General features: G+C 49.2%; 2 protein-coding genes across 3 annotated transcripts; one reads left to right on the top strand and one right to left on the bottom strand.

Annotated features, from left to right (window-relative positions):
* Window positions 1-905: 905 nt before the first annotated feature.
* On the top strand, window positions 906-8,575 carry chrm5a (cholinergic receptor, muscarinic 5a). 2 transcript variants are annotated; one of them, XR_008954318.1, is made up of 3 exons: window positions 906-1,564; window positions 6,040-8,337; window positions 8,433-8,575. XR_008954318.1 is itself a non-coding variant. In XM_057059100.1 (2 exons), the coding sequence occupies exon 2, from the start codon at window positions 6,107-6,109 to the stop codon at window positions 7,688-7,690; it is 1,584 nt and encodes a 527-aa protein (XP_056915080.1). In that variant the 5' UTR covers window positions 906-1,564; window positions 6,040-6,106; the 3' UTR covers window positions 7,691-8,575. The 2 variants fall into 2 exon arrangements, 1 of the variants encoding a protein (XP_056915080.1); XM_057059100.1 differs by having other exon boundaries at window positions 6,040-8,575.
* Window positions 8,167-9,971, bottom strand: zgc:194887 (uncharacterized protein LOC571819 homolog). Its single transcript, XM_057059109.1, has 2 exons — window positions 9,674-9,971; window positions 8,167-9,298 (listed from the first exon to the last, which is right to left on the bottom strand). Exons 1-2 carry the CDS (start codon window positions 9,810-9,812, stop codon window positions 8,604-8,606), a joined length of 834 nt encoding a protein of 277 aa, XP_056915089.1. The 5' UTR covers window positions 9,813-9,971; the 3' UTR covers window positions 8,167-8,603.
* Between the last annotated feature and the right edge of the window lie 182 nt (window positions 9,972-10,153).

Raw genomic sequence — 10,153 nt, 5'->3', positions numbered from 1 at the left:
AAGGCAGGAGGAGCAGAAACGAGAACTTCGGCTGATCACAACCCTCAAGCTAAAGATGCTAATTTAGCTCATCTGAAAACCAGCATGAATCGGCTGGTTCTGTTCTAACCCTTGAAATTCAAACAAAGCTAGCAAACGTTTTAGAAACTCTGCTAATTCAGACCTCATTTTCTCCCCCGTTATGCTGCGGATGTAGACGAGAATCACCCAACCCGATCAGCAGCCGACGCTGGGCAGTGACATGCTAGTGGAATGAGGATAATACCCACAATACCCTTCACAGAACTTTTATATCAGTGGCAGGTTGATTTTATTTAAGCCTATCTGATGTGGAAAGTTGCTGGAAGATGGTGGGCCAGATCAGCCCCCTTCATCCGGATTAAAACGTATAAGGGCTTTACATCCTGACTAAAGTGGATGCCTGCAGAGCACATAATTCAGCAATCAGCACAATCACACACACACACACACACACACACACACACACACACACACACACACAATGATTGCCAATGAAAAACATCTGTCACTTCAGTAGTCTGGCTTATCTGGCCAAGCCATGGCAATACTCTTACGCGGGCACAAAGGCAGCAGGGGGCGTTTCACGCTCTGCAGATGAGTCCGCCGATAGCGGTGCCGCTCCTGCCTCGCCACCAGAGGTGATGGCCGCGCTCGCTCCCTCCTTCTGCTTTCCCGTAGCACGTCGACAAAAGGGACCAACTGGAGGCAACGAAACGGCTGATTCGCCGTGCAAAGACACGCCGGGCCGGCTTTGGCGGGTGTGACTGGACACCACCTTCATCACATCTCCAAACACACACACGAGCACACCCTCTGAAAGAACCCCCCCCTCCCCTCCAAGCCTCCCCCCCACCCCTCTCCTTCACCCCTCTCGCACTCTCTGGTCTGAGCTGCGTGCTCACTGTCCTGATACATGATGAACCGCTCAGCCCTGTGGGAATTCCTCCTCCCAGCGAGTTGGCGTCGGCTACATCTGTGTCCGTCAGCCACACTGGAAGCAGCTGCAGCCGCGGCGGCGGTCTGGATCGGGCGACCCTGACTTTCTGCTCCAACTTGCAAGAGAGAGCGGGTGAGAGACAAAGAGGGGAGAGAGAGGGAGAGAGAGAGCGAGGGAGAGAGAGGGGGGAGGAGAGAAGGCTTCGGCCAGCTCTGCTCACACTGGAAGGAAAAGTTCTCTCCTGCAGATTCTCCTGTTTTATGAATGAAACGCTCGGCAACCCTGAGGATCCCTGTCCATCACCTGGAGCTGGATGCTGGACGGCCGACGGGGATGCAGAGAGCCGATGATGCTCCCCTTCAGAGATGATCCACGTCCTCTCTCCCACTCCTTCCGCACCCCCCTCTGGCACGCCGGGGTCAAGTCAGCAGGATTTCTCCCCCACCTTGTTCCTCCCTCTATGTGTGCTGTGATTCCGAGCCCGTTTCAGCCGCACGCTTGACCTGAGGGCTTCCCGGGCGAAACAAAGGGATTAACCATGAACTTCACACTCGCCGGGGGACGCGCTCGGTCCTTCAGCTGAGGACTACAAGCTCCAGGGTCGCCGTGAGTAAGCTTTTCGCTACATCTCAAACCAAAAATCAACATTCGTTGCCGTTCTGTGCACACTTTTTTGACGAGAACTGGCCGGGTGTGTGCACAAGTGCGTGTGTGAGAGGTCTCTGCATGTATATTTAATGTGGCCTTTTACATTAAAGAAGGCTGCTGCGCCGATGTGGGTCTTTTCTGCAAGAGTTCACACTTTAGTGCGATTGCATATTTATTTTAGACTTTCACACCCTTGATAGAAAATAGTCTTGAAAGCTCTTTTTCACCTGTTATGTAATTTTATAGCCCAGACATGAAATTTTTAATCCCTTATGGGTTCCTTCATGTTTCATAATGCATAAATGTCAGAGTTACAGCCTTGTTTCCAAATGGTAAATCTGCTATAAAAATCAATATTAATATTTTTTTTTCCTTCTAAAGCCTCATCGATTCAGGTGGAAATGAGAAAAACAAAAGCGGATTAGGCACCGGAGCGTGCTTTTAACAGTCCGATCAATCCCAGACCTGCCTTTCCCCCCTACAATTAAAAAGGAAAACTTTGTAGGTGTCATTAAATAGTGAGAGTCTGGTGAATCACAACGAATCCGGTGCACACTTGAGTGCAAAACGCCACTGTAAATGTGTCGGGGGGGCGGCTACCCCGGCGTCTGATGTGCACAGATCGCTGATCCATAATTAATCCAGGTGTATTCCCACAACGTGGCTTCCGTCGTCCACTGATGACAGACAGACGCAACAAGCAAAGAGATTAAAAACTACTCATGGGAGGATAAAAGTGGAATAAAACGCTGGGCGTCGTCAGCCATCATTATTCCCTTCACTTCAGCAGCTGAAAAGGCCACTGGGGTGTTTCATAAGCAGATTATAATCTCCATTTAATGATTCTGTTCATCATGTGTCATCACGGGAACTCCAGCTTGTTCGGAGATCATGGGGGGGGGGGGTCTGCACATCTGCACATTATCCTGCCTTCGTGCACACCTGGCATCATCCATCCTGATCTACCCCTCTTTAGCCGCACTCCAGATACGTCAGTTTGCGTGTTTTTCAATCAGGACCCTGCATGTGAGCACCGTCCTCCTCCTCCTCCAATCCGCAGGATGATTCAAACATTTGCGAGGTCCTCACATATGCAGTAATCTTAAGCACGGGTCAGTGGGTTGACGAGCATGCACGTCTGATCGTGCCAAAGAGCCCTGGGCTGATTTGCACATCATACAGACTCACCGCGTAGACACACATGGCGTCCTTCGCCTCCGTTTGGCTTTGTTCTTCTCTCTCTCTCTCTTTCTCTCTCTTTCTTTCTCTCTCCTCTTTCGTTCTCAAATGCCACAAATGCAGGTTTGATTTCGCTGTCCGGAACAGATGCAGAGTGTGGAAAAAGGTTACGCAGGACTGCGAGGCCTGTTCAGGCCCAGCGGAGCCAACCGCACCGGCTGGCCAGGTGCCAGCAGAGCTCCAGGAAGCCACCATTCCAACATTCCCGCTCAGGAAGGACGTGCGCTACCTGTCCTCCCTCTCCTGCGCTCACGATGATCAGGAAACGCCTGCTCTAGATTCAATATGTTCATCTGGGTGTTCTCAAGCCCCCACGATGACCTCCGCGTCCTCACCTTACACACACACCTCTCCCCCAGCCCGTGACCTGACCCCCTTTACTCTCAGCGTCATCAAGTCCCCCCCCCCACACACACACACTTTATGTCAGAACTGATACCAAACCACAACATTAAAAAGTCCAAAAAGAGGCCACAACAGCTGATCCTCAGTATTTATAGTGCTGCACGTCCCCGCTAGCCCAGGCTGAGTGCACCATTAAAACACTTTCTGCTTCGATTTAGAAGCTATTACCTGGCTTCACTTCCTCCATGCTGGCTGAGGTCAAGAGACCAGTCCATTCCTTTATGTGCACGTGCACGTGCACGTGCATGTGCGTGCGAGTGTGTATGTTTGTGTGTGTGTGTGTGTGCTCGCTCAGCGGCTTAAAATTCACCTGTGAGTCAGAATCCTTGTTTCCTGAACACAACTAGTCAAAAAAATTTGTTTTGTTTTTTTTTTGCGATATTTTAAATTTGAAACCTTTTTTTAAAACAACAGCTGTATAAAGTAATAAAAACATAGTATATTAGGGTAGAGGTCAACGTGGTGCTGCAGAATAAGTTGCTCAGGTGCTTTATTAGAACAGGATGCGAAGGTTTACTGTCTCGTTAGCAGCTGCTGCTACAGCTAAACTCTGCACAACTGTGTTTTGAATGGTGAAATATCCCTACATGGACAACGCTAACACGCTAATGTTCTGTTCTTTTAGAACCTCCAGTCTTGTCTAATGTCATGAGCTGTGTGGGCATTTTACACATCCTGTTAGCTTTGCATTTGCTGTGCATTTCCCCTAAAAATGGATGACAAAAGGATATACTATTAAAATCACAGCGTGGCGGCGTGCCCATATTCACGACACCTCCCACGCCCTGTAACCATGTGGGGATTTGGGCGGTGTGATATGAAATGCCATTCTATAACGAGGAGGACAATCCGAGTCCTGCAGTAGAGCCCCCACGGTGACTGGAATGTTATTTGCGTGGGCCTCGGGCTGCTGCTGGCACTACTGCTAATTTGGCTTTGTCAGAAAATTGCCAGCGAGCGGAGAAGTTCTTTCTTCGAGTCTGCGGTAGTGATTATGTCCAAAGCTTTTGAGGAAATTGTAACATATTTTAAGGGGACCTCTCCAGCTGAGAGACCTGGTAGGAGAGGTTTGCTTTGTTTTTTAGAAAGATACAAAAATAAAGTCCCGGGAATGATGTTGTCGTGATAATTCGGACTAAAAGGAAGCAGTCGGTCGACTCTCTGGGTCGCGGTGTTTCTCACATCGTCAGCATCCAGGTAACTCTCTCTGGGGCTGTTTTGATGGATGGGCTTGGCTCATTGTGAGACATTTAGATTAATCTACCTGAACATGCGTCCGTGGAGGTGATTCTCTCCACATCTACTCTGCTTTTGCAGCACCATCGTGTTGCTGAGGGTCGACATTCAGAGATCGGTAGGTGAATAGATTGAATAGACTTGGAAAAAAAACATCGCTAACAGAACATTCCAGTGCCACGGGGGGAAAAGTGGTCGGGATGAAAGTCATAAGTTGCTGTGCTGTGTGGTCCATACAGATCTATGTTTTTCTTACAGAGTGTAATCATCCATCCACACACATGCACGTTCAAAGCCTGGGGATTTGATGCTGCTTCCACGCACTTAATTAAAAACCTTTAGGGCGAGCGCACGACCACATGCCATGTCATCCATTTGTAGGTCATGCAAAGCAACGCATGTCACGGATTTTCTTTCTTCCCCCGTGGAATTGTTTGGTACTCATATCCAGGTTGGCAGGAGTACCCCCTCAGCTACCATCGATGCACATGCCCAACACCGAGGGATGAAATGTGCATGCGCGCCACTGCACAATGTTGTACGTGTGCTGCCCCCTACTGGCAAACTGTGTGTTGACATAAGAATTTCAAACCTGAAGGAAACGGCAGATCCAGGATCATACATCAGGATCTCACCCCCTGCGATGCGGGTGTGCGCGTGTGTACAGCTCATCTTCATACATGGACACATGGGCATCTGCGCGCCCTCATAATTATTCCACTTCAGTGATTCCAAACACGCACTAAAGTGCTCCAGAGATAGCCGACATCATTTGCATGTTCACCAACCCCTTCAAATCTGAGCCCAGACTGCGTTCCGTGATTATAACCATTCGTCACTGCCGCTAACTCGTCCTCCCAGCCCTTCATTTTCCTCCCACAGCCCACGATCCTGCAGGTAAACAGGAAGTTGCATCTGTTCTATTTGCATCTGTTTGTTCCATGCAAGCCAAGAGGTGGTGAAGAAGCAAAAAGTGAAACTCTTTAGCAAAGCACGAAGGAACTGATTAGCATTTATACACATTTTCACATGGCGGAACGAGCTGAACGTCTGGAAGAAACAGACAAAAAAAACCCAAACAAATGCAAAACAACATTAAAACCACAACTACCCTCATCACGTCCTATTTGGGGGGATTTTATTTGGATCGCAGATACTTTGAGACTTTTTCTGTCTAATCATAGAGGAGGGGTCATCTGAGCTATTAAAAGTGTTGATGAATTAATAATACAACCGAACACATTTGGAGCAACCAAGTAAATTATGTAATGACCTGAATTTTTTTAAATGTGCCACAGATGTTTGCCCAAAACACTCAATCTGTGTGGACGTGAATGAGCTCCAGCGAAGTGTGTGAGGCTCGAGTTTTTCCTTCGGTAGGAAGATAAAAACCAGGGCTGAAGCTTCGCTCGCGCGTGTCCTTGAGAGGCGGCTTTACTCTTGATTCAAGAGCGCACACGTCAGGTCGAATGTTGTTGATAATCAGCTGATTCCAGCCAAGACGGGAGCAGGTTTTCGCGTTAATGGCTGCTTTTCTGCTTCTTCTCCGACAGATCTGGCTGAAAATGCCGAGTCCAAACGCTTCTGACACAGCTGGATCCTCCTGAGAAGAAGAGCGCCATGGAGGAAGCGAGCGCGGTGAACTCTACCTCTAACACCAGCTCTGCGGACACCCACCTGGTCACTCACAGCCTCTGGGAGGTGATCACCATAGCGACCGTGTCGGCGATCGTCAGCCTCATCACCATTGTCGGGAACGTCCTGGTGATGCTGTCCTTCAAAGTAAACAGTCAGCTCAAGACAGTTAACAATTATTACCTCCTGAGTCTGGCGGCTGCCGACCTCATCATTGGGGTCTTCTCCATGAACCTCTACACCTCGTACATCCTGATGGGCTACTGGGCTTTGGGGAACCTTTCCTGTGACCTGTGGCTGGCCTTGGACTACGTAGCCAGCAATGCGTCAGTCATGAACCTGCTGGTGATCAGCTTTGACAGATATTTCTCCATCACCAGACCCCTGACCTATCGAGCCAAGCGGACTCCCAAACGAGCCGGGATCATGATCGGTTTGGCCTGGCTGGTCTCCCTCGTTTTGTGGGCCCCGCCGATTCTCTGCTGGCAATACTTTGTAGGGAAAAGGACGGTTCCTGAGAGGCAGTGTCAGATCCAGTTTTTCTCCGAGCCGGTGATAACTTTCGGGACGGCGATCGCGGCCTTTTACATCCCCGTGTCGGTCATGACAATCCTGTACTGTCGGATCTACAAGGAAACGGAGAAAAGAACCAAAGATCTGGCCGAGCTGCAGGGAATTAATTATACTACTGATTCCGTGGTGCCCCAGCCCCAGAAGACCATCATCAGATCCTGTTTTAATTGTCAAGTCAACTTAGCTTCACGGGACACGAATCAAACGTCCTGGTCCTCCTCCAGCAGGAGCAATGCTGCTAAATCCGTAGCCAGCGCCAACGACGACTGGTCCAAAGCTGATCAGCTGACCACCTTCAACAGCTACGCCTCCTCCGAGGATGAGGACAGGCCGGGTTCTCCGGGGGGGTTCCAGTCCTCCTTCAGGAAACAGTCCTGTGAGGCGTCCAAAAGCCGGGTGGGCAGCGAGAGCGAGCAGCTCAGCAGCTACGAGGAGGACAGCTACTTCCAGACGCCGCCCAAACCCCAGTCTCAGAAGAGCGGCAAGTGCGTGTCCTACAAGTTCAAGTCCGCGGCCAAAGATGGCGCCCACGCAGAGCGGCAGAGCAAAAACGGGGACACCAAAATGGCCTCGTCAGTCTTCTCCTCGGCCGAGTCCGTGAACGCTCCGTCCGCCTCCTCGACGTCCAAGCCCTCAGACGCCACGCTGAAGAACCAGATCACCAAGAGGAAAAGGATGGTGTTGATCAAGGAGAGAAAGGCGGCGCAGACCCTCAGCGCCATCCTCTTAGCCTTCATCCTGACATGGACGCCCTACAACATCATGGTGCTGATATCCACCTTCTGCTCGGACTGCATCCCTCTGTCGCTCTGGCATCTGGGATACTGGCTGTGCTACGTCAACAGCACCGTCAACCCCATGTGCTACGCCCTGTGCAACAAGACTTTCCAGAAGACCTTCCGCATGCTCTTGCTCTGCCAGTGGAAGAAGAAAAGGATCGAGGAAAAGCTGTACTGGTACGGACAGAACCCGGCGGTGACCTCCAAACTGACATGAACAGCGATGATGCTGTAAATCCCACATTTGATCTTGATTTAGTGGGATTTAAGGATTGATAGAACTGATAAAATCCCCAAAACTTAGTTACACTTTCTCATTGTCCCAAAAGCTACACTGTAAATAGATTCCAAAATAGCAAAAACCTCCACTTTTCCACATTTGTGACGATATATTTCATGCTTTAATGGTATAAATGCTCCATAATGAAAGTTGTAAAGGTGTTGTGCATATGGAAGAACCGCAAACTGGAATTCCTGTTGGTGTAAAGGGCTAGTCCGTGTTTTCTCAGACTGCAGAATCTGTTGGCAGAGATTGAAATATGACGGTTTTCTGAAGCCTTTTCACATGTGCCAAGAGTGTAAACAACCTATGTTCCACTTCAATGACGTTTAAGTATACAAGTTTAGTAAAACATGACAAATGTCAGCGTTTAGGTGAGAAAAACAACAAAAAAGGGGGTTCAAGAGCACCCATTGTTTCTCGTCATCTGTTTAATCCCTCCCGATTTCTTTTTATTTGTTTTTCATGAGTAAACAGTGTTTGTTTGCTACGAAATACCATAAATCAACATGCCATGGTCCCCGAACATTTGATGTAATGTGGCCAGAAAAAAAAAGAAAAAGCAGAACAATGTTTCGTGTGAAGTGTTCCACGTCTGTGACCGGCGAATGGGAGCCGAGCGACAAAGTTTACGGTTTTGTTTTGTGACCGTGGCGACTAAAATGCAGCACAGCGTGAGTGATGGAGTGACAGCGCTTTGCTTCCTGTGGTGACGGCGTTTGATGGCGACTTGCAGCTACACTGTGGTCTGAAGTAGTGTTCTCTTCTCAGTATTTTGTGACCATGCTCATGCATTTATGAATAAAACGTGTTGAACTGTGACGTACGGCAGCAGGTTTCCCAGGAAGTCCTACAGCTCGTCCTTCCGACATTCTCGGCTGGGAACCAGTTTGACCGTATCGGACGGTCTCACCATCATCCACGCGTACTTGCACAGTCGTTCTTTGCTGCAGTCCTTTTGCCAGTAGATGACGTTTCGGCGGTTGAGGTTGGCGCCGGCGCAGGCGTCGTACCACCAACCCCCTCCTGGGACACCTTGGAACTCCAGCTTTGCGCAGTTTTGGAAGTAGTTGTCGTTGTCTCTGTCTTTGGTGGTGAATCTTTGGTTGTCGTGCAGGTAGTTCTCGGTGTCCAGGGTCAGAGCGTCCACGGCTGTTCCCTGGAACAGCCCCAGCCTCAACCTGTAAGCCGACAACTCGTCCTCCACCAGGAACGGATCGTACTCCCCGAGCTTGGTGGTGGCGTCTCGGTCCACCAGCTTGACTCCCAGTTTATATCGCCCGGGACCACGTGTCAGCTGGTGGAGGTACTCGTTCCCGAGCCAGTGGTCGCCTGTCACCTCGCCGAAGCCGAACTTGTACTCGGCCCAGGTGCGATCGAAATCCACGCTGCTGTTGACGGTGATGTGCTGGAACACAGTCCAGCCACCTTCCTCCATGGCACAGTAGACCACGATGGGGGAGTCGCCGGGTTGGATCAGGTACACCCCGTCTCTGGCCTGGCCTGAAGACGTCATCAGCATCTCATAACAGTCCCTGGGCAGTGCTGTTGATCAGATCAATATATCAGTCTTTGATTAGATTAAGTGATCAAATCATCCACCTATGTCATAGGTAAATACAATAATAGGGACATTTGGAGCAAGCAAAGACATTTTTACAGTGACTTCTGCAGGTTTTATGTAGCTTCCCCTCATTTTATCATGGATTAGTACAGAGCTAAGAGCAAATCACTCACTTTATTTTCACATATACTGATTATTTCATTTTACAACAGGCATAAAAGTTAGTGGTTTGCATTAGGAACTGGAATTTGACCGTAAGAACTAAAGAAAATCTGATAAGAAAAGTATAATTCCCCATTTAAACTCTTCATTACCAATAGAGTGAACTGAAAGTGAAAGCATTTATACGTAAGTACCTTTTATTCCACGATTTAGGACCAAGTGGTGTTCGTGTGGATGAAGGAGATTCAGGTTTTCAGCACCCAGATGCTCCGTGTCAACTCCGCCAAGCATCAGCAGAGCCGCTGTTGGCACCCACCACCTCAAAAACGCCATCCTTCACGTTCCTCCCCAGGCAAATCAATCCACACAACCTTCTTACTGAATTCAGCTTTTCAGTCTGAAGAAAGTACGAACGTGCTCAGCTTCGCCGGAGCCGCAATAGTGAAATCCCGGAGCGCTTTCAGTGTCTCCAACTGGACTTCAGCCTCAGGTTGACATGGCAGTGACACAAACACAGCACTTATCTGTGTCAAGTGAGATAAAACCTGAGTCGATGGGCAGATATGAGCTATTTAAACCCAGATGACTGACACCACTTTAACACTGTTAAAGGACTGAAGTCCAGATGTGGAGGAGTTTTGCCATTTGGTAGATTTTTTCCCCTCGAAAGAAGC

Source organism: Takifugu flavidus, chromosome 16, assembly GCF_003711565.1.
Source record: "Takifugu flavidus isolate HTHZ2018 chromosome 16, ASM371156v2, whole genome shotgun sequence".
NCBI classification, from domain to species: domain Eukaryota; kingdom Metazoa; phylum Chordata; class Actinopteri; order Tetraodontiformes; family Tetraodontidae; genus Takifugu; species Takifugu flavidus.
Note: the sequence above shows the minus strand (reverse complement) of the source record. Positions and strands in the feature narration are given on the sequence as shown.

Bases quoted from the DNA above. Each gene is read 5' to 3' on its own strand.
- chrm5a (XM_057059100.1), top strand. From the start codon at position 6,107: ATGGAGGAAGCGAGCGCGGTGAACTCTACCTCTAACACCAGCTCTGCG.
- zgc:194887 (XM_057059109.1), bottom strand. From the start codon at position 9,812: ATGGCGTTTTTGAGGTGGTGGGTGCCAACAGCGGCTCTGCTGATGCTT. The intron at 9,299-9,673 runs GTACTTACGTAT...TCTGATCAACAG, and splicing joins CCTAAATCGTGGAATAAAAG to CACTGCCCAGGGACTGTTAT.